Source organism: Microtus pennsylvanicus, chromosome 9 (genome assembly GCF_037038515.1).
Source record: "Microtus pennsylvanicus isolate mMicPen1 chromosome 9, mMicPen1.hap1, whole genome shotgun sequence".
Classification (NCBI taxonomy): Eukaryota; Metazoa; Chordata; class Mammalia; order Rodentia; family Cricetidae; genus Microtus; species Microtus pennsylvanicus.
The window spans coordinates 46,908,939-46,921,184 of record NC_134587.1 but is presented as its reverse complement, the minus strand read 5'-3'; the positions used below and the strand labels follow the sequence as shown (position 1 = coordinate 46,921,184).

Sequence of the window (12,246 nt, the reverse complement as noted above, 5' to 3'; positions counted from 1 at the left end):
ATTTCTTTTATAAGGATCAATTTAAAAAAAAAAGGAGGCTGACCCAGAAACCACGAACATTCCAGAAGCTTCCCTAGTTTACTTCCCCTTCTGGAGTGTGTAGGGGCTGTTGAGACTACCATAGATTTGGCTCTGAGTCCCAGCTTTGCCCGTTACTCACCCACTGGGATACTCAAACTCTTTGATGTTCCACCACTACCTCTGCCCCATAGTGTCACCATGATGGCTCAGGGAGGCAGGGTATAGGGGAACCTAGTAGACTTAAGTGCCCGAACTTGAGAATTACCTGTGGGTAACAGGAACCCAGAGTATGCACGGGTTCTTGCCCATCAGCTTTCCCTGCCTAAATGCATTTGGGGTCTGGAATCTAAAAACATTCAGTTACTCAAAGTTAGGTAGCTTCCCGTGTATCCGTGTAGATTCCTGGCTTCTGTTAGAAACTGAGCCACGGTATGTTAATTCTGACGGCTCATCTCTGTGAGCACCCGTGGAGTGCCAGGCCTACCCTCTGCAGCAGCGGTCCTCAACCTGTGGGTCGTGACCCCCCTCATGGCAGTCACATACCAGACATCCTGCATATCAAATATTTACATTCTGATTGACAACAGTGGCAAAATTACAGTTATGAAGTAGCAACGAAAATGATTTTATGGTTGGGATCACTACAATATGAGGAACTGTTTTTAAGGGTCACAGCATTAGGAAGTCCAGAACCACCGCTCCACAGCTCCTGACCTGGTCTTCCACAGAGATGTCCACACAGCCTCCTAGCATCACTTCCCCTGCCTGGGCCTGTGGGCATCTGGGGCTGTGACCTTGGTTTTAACCTTTTCTTTACCCACCCACCACACCCAGCAACTGACCAACCACATCCGGGACACACTGCCGGGGCTTCGGAACAAACTGCAGAGCCAGCTGCTGTCCATTGAGAAGGAGGTGGACGAGTACAAGAACTTTCGACCGGACGACCCAGCGCGCAAGACCAAAGCCTTGCTGCAGTAAGTCCCCCGACTCCAGGGCTGAACCGCTTCAGCCCCTCCCACCCTCCAGGGCCTCCTCAGGCCACGCCCCTCTCCCACACAGGATGGTCCAGCAGTTTGCAGTTGACTTCGAGAAGCGCATCGAAGGTTCTGGAGACCAGATCGACACTTACGAACTGTCCGGTGGAGCCCGCATTAACCGGATCTTCCACGAACGCTTTCCCTTTGAGCTGGTTAAGGTAGGGCACTGTAGTCCCAGGCAGGAGGGTGGGCCTGTCTCTACCTCCTGGGGCAGGGCTGGCCCTGACCAGTCTTCCGTCTGTCCACCGCAGATGGAGTTTGATGAGAAGGAACTCCGAAAAGAGATCAGCTATGCCATTAAGAACATTCATGGCATCAGGCATGTACTGGGACCAGGGTGGGGTCTGCACCCTGTTAGGCAGGGGCGCTGGGCCTGAAGGAGCCTCCCTCAGGTCTTCAATCCCTTAACCCCAACTTTCTGGCTCCCAGATCAACAGGTTCCAGCTAAAAGAGGTGGCTGGGAGGCCTGGGCTACCTGCAGCCTACAGCCCGCTGGCCTCCTTGGCTGTCTGTCCCTGGGAGTATGGCCTGGAGGTCACTGGATAGCGCTTGGGGTATAGCACCCAGATAGCGTTCTAAATCCTTTCACGAGGGTAGTTTTCACCATGCCAGATGTTCCCGGTCTCCCATTAGCCCAGGTTCACCCATTCTACCTACTTCCCTCCTTAGACTGGCCCTTAGGTACTCTCAGGGACCCAGATCCTGGACGGTGCCATGCCCATGGTACCCCTCTGGGAAGGAGACAGAAGTAGCCTGTGCCCCTGTAGGCCTCGTGCTCTATCTCGGCATGGCACCTATGTTTCCATAGCTGCATTTGACCAAAGCAGGAGACCTCATCTCCTAGTCCTAATAAGAAGAGCTCAGTTCCCAGAATGGCTCTTAAGGGGCCTCAGTTCTGTCATTTCCAAACAGTCTGAGGCTGTAGAACCTTTTACAGAAACACTTAAGACGAAGCCAAATGGCTGCAGAAGAGACTCAAACAGAGCTGTCTGTCCCAAGGACCACTCTGAGATGGAAAACCTCTCATTAGAACTCCCCTCCAACCCACTGACTAGATGGAGACACTGAGGCTCAGAGGGGGTAGTGGGCAGACTCCTCCCACAGGCACAGCTAGGGGCTGGAGAGGGACCCTGGCCTGGCACTCCTGGCCAGTGCCAGCCTGTGACACTGTGCCCTTCTCCTGCTCCGGGCGTTCAGAACGGGGCTGTTTACCCCAGACATGGCCTTTGAAACCATTGTGAAAAAGCAGGTGAAGAAGATTCGAGAACCGTGTCTCAAGTGTGTGGACATGGTTATCTCAGAACTAATCAGCACGGTTAGACAGTGCACCAAGAAGGTAACAGCCAGCCCCCCGTCAGCCCTGCCTCGTCCCTCCCCGCACTGCTCAGCCAGGCTCTCCTTCCCCAATCTCCACCACCTCCTCGGTAGCATGCACAGGCCTCAGCGGGGTGGGGAACCTGGACAGGGGAGCCCTCTGAGGGAACCTCGCCCACACCCTGATCCCCAGACCTGGGGAATCAAAGAATTGGACACTAAGAGCTCTCCCCTGGCCCAGAAAGAATCATGTTTGAGGAAACCCTGGGCCTCTGCCTTGCCCGTAGAAGTGGGGTAACCTTCCAAAGCTCTCAGAGGGTCTTGGGGAAGCCTCAGCCTAGGACACGTGGGGGACAGGTTCTTCCGGGGTGCTTTGCAGGAACCTGGGCAGCCAGAGTAGTGCAGAGGGCCAGGCCTGGCAGGTACCACATCTCGTTACTGTCCTTCATCCCCTCCATCCTTCCACTCTCCTTTGGGGACTGTCACTCAGGACTTCATCCTCTCCCTTCCACATTCAACTTTCCAGGGACAGGGATGTCTCCTGCCAGGCAGCCAGTCTCACAGAACTGCCCAGGAAGGCAGGGCTTGGAGGATGGTGCTCTTATCTCACAGCAGGGAAACTGAGGCTCAGGACGTGGAGTAACTTACCCGGGGCCTTATCTGCTAAGAAGCTGCTACTGGGAGCGGAGGCTGCAGACTCTAAGTCCAGCGCTCATCAATCCCACCCCTGCTCCTCCACTGCTGCCTTGGCCTCTCTCCACCACCACCCTCCTCTCACTGTCTTTCCTCTTCTCTCACTTTCTGTCTTTCCAGAGTCCCCACATGTCTGTTAGAAGCGAGAGGGATTCCCCTTGAGGAAGGAGGAGCAGGGGTAGGCAGGGAGGGTCAGGCTGCTGCACCACAGCCTGGGCAGTGACACACAGCACAGCCTAGCAGAGGTAGCCAATGGGGCTGGGCTTTGGAGTTAGGCTGAAGCAATCCAGGGATACTCCAAAGCCTAGATTCAAACAGAATGTGTGGCTCGGTCCTGATCCGGGTCAGGTTCTTAGGAGGACACAAGGGTGTAGACTAAATTGGTACCGGAAAAGGGCAGGCACGCTTGGTGCTGTTGAGGAGTATGCTTTTCTAGGGGGCATCCCTGGGGAGAAGATCTGAACTGCGGAAGGCGCTCTCAGAACAGGAGTTTGGTCCCTGACACCTCTGGCCACGACCCCAGAGCCCTGAGGGAGGGGATGCTTGGCAGCACCTGGCAGGTGCAACCCCGGGGAGAGGTGGGGGGCTGGGTCCCACGCTCATGTTGTCTTCTGTTCTCTCTCTTTCTCTTTGTTGGTGTCTCTCTCTTTCCCCCATGCCTGTGCCATCCTCACCTACCCTTGAGCCCGGCCGCTTGGCTTTCACTCCCATCCTCCTCCCCTCTGCCCATCCGGCTGCTTCCCTCCCTGCCCCCCCCTCCTCCTCGGGTGCAGGACGGGCCTCTTCACACCTGACCTCGCTTTTGAAGCCACAGTGAAAAAGCAGGTGCAGAAGCTTAAAGAGCCCAGTATCAAGTGTGTGGACATGGTAGTCAGTGAACTCACGTCCACCATCAGAAAGTGTAGCGAAAAGGTATGGCGGCCACCTGGGAGGGGCTGGGCCCGGCCGTCACTCCCTTCCCGGGGGCTGTGGCTTTCCACGGGCAGAACCATCCGCCTAGCAGATGTGGTGGCCTCTTGGCTCCCCACTGGGACTCAGGCACTCATTCAGGCCAGGCAATCGCTGGCCTTATAACTCCGGATCTACTTCCACTGAGCCTTGTCCCTGCCGGTAGGGCTCTACCCCACCCCACACTTCTCCTTTCCATCGCTAGGATGATTGTACAGGGACAGCCACAGTGATGTCAGGGCGGAGGCTGTGTACCGCGCTGCTGCTCTGAGCTTCAGTGGGCTGAGTGCTGGGCCTTACCGTCTGATTTAGTTCCCTCAGCAGCTCTAAGAAGTGGATAGCATCGTTACCCTCGCTTTACAGGTGACCAGACAGGTCTCAGGAAAAGTAGAAGGGGATTTAGACTCAGGAAGAGAGCCCAGAATCAGGGCCTCTGGGGATCGGAGAGCTGTCTCAGGACCTCAAAACCAATTTGCGCCAGCACGTACTGGATTGCTCAGTAACAGTCTGTAGGAGTCAGGCCTGGGAACCTCTTTTGAGTTGTCTGTGACCTTTAGACACCTTTTTTTTTAATTTTGAATATTTATATTTTAATTGTTGTTTTTTAATTTTACATACGGTTCCAGTTCTCTTTCCCTCCCCTCATCCTGCTCCCTCACCTTCCCCTCACCCCCTCCCATTCTCTCCTCAGAGAGGGTGTGGTCTCCCATGGGGAATCAAGGAAGTTTGTTCCTAAGTGCCTTTTTCTATCTGTCCACTTTTGGCCATTTTGAGGATTTTTAGCCAGGTTGTTCAAAGTAGCGCTTGCTTTCAGTTCCCATTGGCAGTGGGAGCCTTGCCAGAATTCTCACGCTGTCCCAGCCCCCAGCAGTGAGCTGAACCAGGCTCAGGAGTAGATCTGAAATATCCCTCGGCTGAGGTACATGTGTGATATACCCATCTTACTTAACTCTGAGTTTCTAGTAAGTGTCCCCCAGTTCTTTTTTTCTGGGCCCTGTGCTGTGGAGTCCCTGTGTCCCAGGTTCTCTGTCTGTTGGGCTCAATCTATGGCAGAAAGGTTACCAGGTGGATGTAAGTTCTGTGTACCTAGACTCCTCCCAACAGGCACCTCACGTGCTCCCCCCAGCCTCCTCCCGACAGGCCCTTAGCGTGCTCCCCCCAGCCTCCTCCCGACAGGCCCTTAGCCTGCTCCATGTTTACATTAGTTGCTGTTCTCTGCTCTCCTCCCCTCCTCTCCATCCTTCCTTTCTTCCCAACTCTCCCCCCACCCTTTTTTTTTTTTTGAGACAACCTCACTCTCTGGCCGAGGCTGACCTGGAGTCCACTATATAGCCCAGGCTGAGCTAGATTTCATGGCAGTCCTCGTGTGTTAGCCTCCTGAGTGCCAGGAATAAAGGCATGAGCCACCATACCCACTTAAAACCTTCTTCCGTGTTTCCGGACTGACCAGACGGTTCAGTGCGTAAAGCACTCACTGAGCGCATGTGTCCACACGCACGTCATGCACACACATTAATACAGTAAAATAACTAACTTCAAAAGCTTTCCTATTTCTACAACGTAATTGGCTTGTTTATTTTAGCCATGCTGGCTCTGTATCCATATATTGCTCTTTTCCTTCTACACACTGGGTAGAGTTATTATGTAGCCCATAGAAATATTTTTTTTCTGAAACAGGGTTTCTCTGTGTAGTTCTGGCTGTCCTGGAACTCTCTCTGTAGAGCAGCTGGCCTCAAACTCAGATATCCACCTGCCTCTAACTCCAGAGCACTGGGATTAAAGGTGTGCCCACTACCTGGCCATATATAATCATTTTTTAATGGTGATACAAGAGGCCATTACATAAATTTGCCTGACCATTTTCCCATTAAACGTTTAATCTCTATTTTTTTTAAATATCATAAAGAAACCGGGGTTGGGGACGGCTCAGTTGGTAAAGTGTTTACCGCACAAGCATGAAGCCCCGTGTTCAGATCCCCATGTGGAAAGCAGATGCAGCCACACACTGTGGTCCCAGGGCTGGGAATACAGACTGTCAGATCCTGGGAGCTGCTGACCCACAAGCCAAATTGTGGCTCCAAGTTTAGTTAGAGATTCTGCCTCAAATATAGGGTGGAGAAGGGGCTGAGGAGTCACCCCACACTGACCTCTGCCCCCCACGTGAACACGCACACATACAGGTGCACAAAGAAAGAGCTGGTAATGTTCGCCTTTGTAGGTGGAGATCCGCCATGCTTCTTTCTCTTGGATGGTCCCCTTAAGGGAGAGCCCCAGGAAGTAGATGGGTAGATACAGACACTCCAAAGCTGTAGAGCACTTTGCTGAGCTTGTCCTACAGAGAGCAGTAATGGTGACTGGGAAACTTGGAAAGCAATCCAAGTGCCCATCCAGAGGCAGTCGGTAGGTAAAGCAAGGAGCTACAGTAGAAACCTGCAGGTGGCTAAGGGCCACGCCTCAGTCCCACACTCTGGAGTGGAGGCGGGAGAGTCAGGAGGTCAAGGTCACCCCTGCTACAAAGTTAGAGGCCAGCCTAGGTTACCTCGTCTGTCTCAAAAGAAAAGCGGTGAGACAGGCTGTGTGCTCCCGTCCACGCGGTGAGACAGGCTGTGTGCTCCCATCCACGCGGTGAGACAGGCTGTGTGCTCCCGTCCACAGTGAGACAGGCTGTGTGCTCCCGTCCACGGTGAGACAGGCTGTGTGCTCCCATCCACGCGGTGAGACAGGCTGTGTGCTCCCTTCCACGCGGTGAGACAGGCTGTTTGCTCTCGTCCATGCGGCCCCCTATGATGTAAAGGGAGTGTAGAAAACATTGCGGAAAAGAATACATGTAGCATTTTGAGGAGAAATTAGTAAGAACCGAACACTAAAATCCAGTCATATTTACCCAATGCATACCCAAAACCATTGTTTTGAAGGAGAAGGGAACATAGGGGTGTTTCTATTTCACATTAAGTCTTTTGTGGTTATTGAGATGGCTCCTTTCACAGAGAACATTTCTCTTAAGGGAGAACCGTATTTTTGCCTTATGATATAACTTCAATAGTCATTTATCTTTATATGACAAAATCCACTTATATTTGTGCTTTTTTTTTAAAAAAAAAAAAGAAGTATGTTTTTTGAGACCGAATTTTTCTGTGTATCCCTGGCTATCCTGGAATTTACTCTTTAGACCAGGCAGGCCCCTGCCTCCCAAGTGCTGGGATTAAAAGTATGCATCACCATAGTTTTGTGGACTTCTTTTTCTTTTCTTTTCTTTTCTTTTCTTTTCTTTTCTTTTCTTTTCTTTGCTTTGTTTTGCTTTGCTTTCTTTCCCTTTCCTTTCCTTTCTTTTTAATACCTATGTTTGTTCTAAGCCACTCCTGACAGAGGTTTGGTGTTATTCCTAGCACTGCTGGCTTAGATTTTTTTATTTTTCATCTCTGGACACAGCCGAGAGTTTGATGTTAGGCAAGGATAAGAAGCACCATGCCTGACACTTGAACAGTGCTCAGCGGTCAGCAGGCAGGGCTGGGCTTTGAACCAAGGATTCGTGACTTCAGCAGCTTCATCCCTGACCTCAAAACCAATGGGCTCCAGGCTGGCTACTCTACCCAGCCAAGAACCCAGAGAGAGAGAGAGAGAGGTTCCATTTTAAAAACTGGCTAAAAGTCCTGGCGGGGCTCTGAGGCAGAATGGAAAAAGATGCTGGAAGGAGCGGAACTCGAGGGAGCTGAGGCGGCCCTGTCCGCATGGGACATGTGGAAAACTTGAGAAACATAGATCCAGGCTCTTAGCAAGGAGCTGGCCATGCTTTTTGGCAAATGGCTCCATTCTTCCCAGCCCCACCCCCACCCCTGCCCTGGGAGGAAGCCTTGGACCACCTCAGAGACCTGGTGGCTGTGACTCAGCCCCAGATCTCTGTCCAGACTCAGAGGCTGCATACAGGGAGCCACACAGGGCAGCAGATACCTCCAGCTCCAGCCAGCATTAAAGCTCGGGGTCTCAGGCTGGTCCTGCCACAAAGTCTCAGCCCCTTGTGCTAGGCGGCCTCAGCTGCACCCTTGGCACAGGGAAGGTTGGATGTGGGCTTCTCACAAGTCAGCCTTTCCTGAGCTGGTATCCTGAGCTCCACTCCCATCCCGTCCCCCCCAGTCCATCCTGACAGCCCCTCTTGGCCTTCATATTGCCCTCAGAATGAGGCACAGAGTGCTTGGATCTTCCCGCAGGATCCACCTGAGAGTCTTGACCCAGTGCAGGGTGAAAAGCGGCACCAGGAAGTGTTCAAGCTTCCCCTGGGGGAAGGGTGATCCTGGTGGGTGGGCTCCACCTTCAGAAGCCCTGGCTAAGAGTTCCTTCCAAGCCAGAAGATGGAGGAGCCTCTGCCTGTTCACCCAGCAAGGAGGACAAAGACATTCATCTTCCATTCATTTCCTCATTCCTCCAACACGCCCTCTTTGAGTGCTGGTGGTGCCCAGCCCTGCCGCGGCCCTGGGGAACAATTGTAACCCAGAGATAAAAGAGGCTGAGGTAGCACAGGGGACCCTCAATTCAGCTCTTAGTCCTCAATCTGGACAGACTTCAGGAAGAGGTGGCAGCTAAGGGAAGCTACAGCAGAGCAAGTTGTCTGGGCTTTGTCCAGAACCTGGCTGGGCTGAGGACAGGGCTCGTAGGAGGTCAAGGTCATTCTTGAAAATGGGGGGTGGGGTTGTGTGTGCCTACTGGGTCTGCTTAGTCTGAGATCCGGGCAGATGTATCTGGAGGTGATGGTGGCAGACAGAGAGGTGGCATGCCAAGGGAGACAGGACTGGGTGGGCTATACCAAGTGGTCCCAGGGCCCAGCAAGGCCCCCGCGGGGTCCTGCACATGCTGCTGACACTGTCTCCGCATGTCCCCCGTGTCCTTGCATGCCTGTGCCAGGGAGCTCCTGCATGTCCTCTAGTGTGACTGCCGTGTCCTCCTGTAAATCCTTTCTCGGCTCTGCCCCCAGCCTGACTCAGGAGGCTGACTGGCACCATGGGCCCTCCCCTTCCCAGTTTCTCCTGGATAGGTCTCTGGCGGCTGTTCCTTGCCTGATTCCTCACTTGCCTGTCACTCAAAGCCTTTAGGAAGGCAAGGGGTCACCCCGAGGGTCAGTGAAAGCCTTAGAAACTAAGGATTCCTCAAAGGCCTCCATCTGCCACGTCAGTTGCAAGATGGCCACTGTCAAGATGGTAGCCACCGCAGCCATCTCTTCCTGTAGTTCTCCCCATGGAGACTATCCCTTGTCCACTGAAACTGCCCACGTGGGCCAGTAAAGATGGTCCTGGAACCAGGAAGACCCTTGAATTGCCATTTAGAACCCACAATTGGGTGAAAGGGGTGGCCATGGCTTGGTGCCATCAGCCTCTTGGGGCTCCAGGGCTCTCTTCTTGGCCTGGCCGGTGTTCCCATGCATATCTCCCACCCCACACCCCTGGGTCCCTGTACTCAGGTGCGGCTTGGGTGCCTGATGCCCAGGCCCTGTGTGTACGTGGCTCTCTCTCCTGCCCTTCTCCAGCTCCAGCAATACCCGCGTCTTCGGGAGGAGATGGAGCGTATAGTGACCACCCACATCCGGGAACGTGAGGGCCGCACCAAGGAACAGGTGAGTTCCCAGGCTCCGTCTCCCTTCATCTTTTCAGAATAACTTACTGATCCTCTCTGTCTGTTTTCTTATGGGATGATATCGTTAACAGAATGTGGATTGTTTTAGCCATTTTTGAAGGACACAGTTCAGCTGTATCGAGTAGCTTGACTTTGCCACCATCCAGAGAAGGCTTTGCTTCCAGAAAAGCTGACTTTGTGCTTGTCATAAAAGTCCCCTCCCAGCTCCTGGCGGACACCTTTCTTTCTGTGCCTATGAATTTATCTAGACTCCTGTGGGAAGTGAAATCATACAGTGTCAATCCTTTGGTGTCTGGCTTGTTTCATTTAGCCCTAATGCCTTCAAGGTTTATCCAAAAATACTGTAGCATCTACCAGACTATTCCTTTCTAAATACTTGAATAATATTCTGTGGACTAGACACTACATTTTTGTTTATCCATTGGGTTCTTTTCCACCTTTAAAACATGTCTATGTGTGGGTATTTTGCCTGTGTTTATGTCTTTGCATCATTTTTGTGTCTGGTGTCCACGAGGCCAGAAGAGGGCATTGGCTCCCCTGGGACTGGAATTACAGGTGGTTGTGAGCTGCCTTGTGGATGAATTGAACCAGGGTCCTCTGGAAGAATAGTCAGTGTTCTTAATCGCTGAGCCATCTCTCCAGTCTCTCCCCACCATCTCTCGGCTGTTGTACGTAATCCTGCTAGGAAATACAGCTGTGCAAATTCTTGCTCAAGGTCCCTGCTTGCAGTTCTTTGGGTTCTGTACTCAGCTGTGGATTTGATGGACCATATGGTAATGCTAGATACCATGTCTTTATTAATGGTCCTGGAAATTGAATGTAGGGCTGAGCACATGCTAAGCACACACACTACCACGGAGCTCCATCCCTAGTGCCATTTGAGGAACCACCATCCTGAGTGCACACTTTCGCATTCCCACCATGTTCCTCTTTTCCCCTTCTTCCCTTTCTCGTCCCTTCTGCCCCTCCTCTGTCTCTGCTTCCGTCCATCCCTTCATTTCTCTCTCCCTTCTTTTCTTCTCTCTCTTCCCTTCCCACCCGCCTTCCATCCCCTAACTGGAATCTCACTATGTAGTCTAGGCTAGCCACAAACCTATGATACCCCTGCCTCATCCCCTGGAGCACTTGGATTACTGGCATGCAGCACCTCACCCAGATACCACCCCCTTCCTTTCTGTTAGTCTGTCTGGCTTCCTCGGCTTTCTGGCCATCTGTCTGGTCATCTCCCTGGAGGCCACTCTCTGTTTGTTTGCTGTCTCTGGTTAACCTTTACCCTTCACAGACACTGCTCCTTTTGCATCTCTGTTTATGAAATAAATATTCATTCATTCACAAATTTAAACTCCAGATGTTATCTTTGGGCCTGGAAGAACAGAGATATTCTGACCCATTCTGGACCTCCTGAGGCTTAAAACAGAGTCTCACTATGTAGCTGGCCTGGAACTCACTATGTAGACCAGGCTGACCTCAAACTCACAGAGACCTGCCTGCATGTTTAAAATCCTTATTATGCCAGATACCTTTATGAACAATTATAATCCCAGATTCTTGGGAGGTGAGGCAGGAGGATCAAGAGTTTGAAGCCAACTTAGACAACATACAGAGATCCTGTTTCAAGACAAACAAAAAGCAAACAAACAAACAAAAAAAAAAACAAAGAAAATAAAGCCAGGCTGGGGCTCAGCGAGTTAGGCCTCTGGTATGCAAGTGTGAGGACCTGAGTTCGAATCCTCAGAACCTGTGGGAAATCAGGCACGGTCGGGTAGTACACACCTGTAATCCCAGAGCTCCTACAGTAAGACGGAAAGCAAGCAGCTGAAGAAAGCCAGGTGCGGCAGCACACACCTTTAACCCCAGCACCTGGGAGGCAAGGCAAGAGGGGCTCTGAACGTGAGCCAGACTGGTCTACATAGCAAGGTCCAGCCAGGACCACATAGAGAGACCCTGTCTTGACAGCTTCCCTCAAAAGAAAGAGGAGGAGGTTGGAGCCCAAAGTCCAGCTAGCCTGGTGTTTGGAATGATAATTAACAAGAGACCTTGTCCCAGACAAGGCAGAAGGTAAGGAAGGACAGTCAAGGCTGCCCTCTGACCTCCATATGCACATCATGGTACACGGTGTATACACACACACACACACACACACACACACACACACACACACACACACGGCTCTCACACACGTGACCCGCCTCCTCCCACAAAATCGCTGTGGGTTGCTGCCCAGCGTCCCTCCCTTTCTTTTCCTCCCTCCCTCCCTATTACTCCCTCCGTCCCCCCACCACTTTAAGTTGCATGTGCAAGTGGGCGATCGTGCGTGCGTGCGTGTGTGTGTGTGTGTGTGTGTGTGTGTGTGTGAATTCGCTATGTAGCAAAGGATAAACTTGAACTTCTACTGCTCCTGCCTCCTTCTTCCCCCCAGTGCTCAGATTGCAGGAATAAACCACCATGCCCAGTTGATGTGGTGTTGGAAACTGAAAATGGAAGCCAGGACTTCTTTCATTCCAGGCGAGGATCTGCCACCTGAGCCACACTCCCAGCTTCCCCTCTGCCTCTCGGAATCCGATTCTTGCTGTCCATCCTGCCTTTTTCTTTTCTTTCTTCTTTCTTT

At 52.2% G+C, this 12,246-nt stretch overlaps 1 protein-coding gene across 7 annotated transcripts in view; it reads left to right on the top strand.

Annotated features, from left to right (window-relative positions):
- Dnm1 (dynamin 1) overlaps positions 1 to 12,246 on the top strand; it is a 44,523-nt gene that overhangs the window by 16,087 nt on the left and 16,190 nt on the right. For 4 of the 7 annotated variants that reach the window (XM_075985820.1, XM_075985823.1, XM_075985819.1 and 1 more), the window contains exons 7-11: positions 856 to 998; positions 1,084 to 1,219; positions 1,313 to 1,380; positions 2,259 to 2,397; positions 9,532 to 9,618. In XM_075985820.1, the coding sequence (XP_075841935.1) occupies positions 856 to 998; positions 1,084 to 1,219; positions 1,313 to 1,380; positions 2,259 to 2,397; positions 9,532 to 9,618 (573 nt within the window). Of the gene's footprint in view, positions 1 to 855; positions 999 to 1,083; positions 1,220 to 1,312; positions 1,381 to 2,258; positions 2,398 to 3,841; positions 3,981 to 9,531; positions 9,619 to 12,246 lie in introns of all 7 variants that reach the window. The other 3 variants (XM_075985821.1, XM_075985817.1, XM_075985822.1) reach the window with 1 other exon arrangement.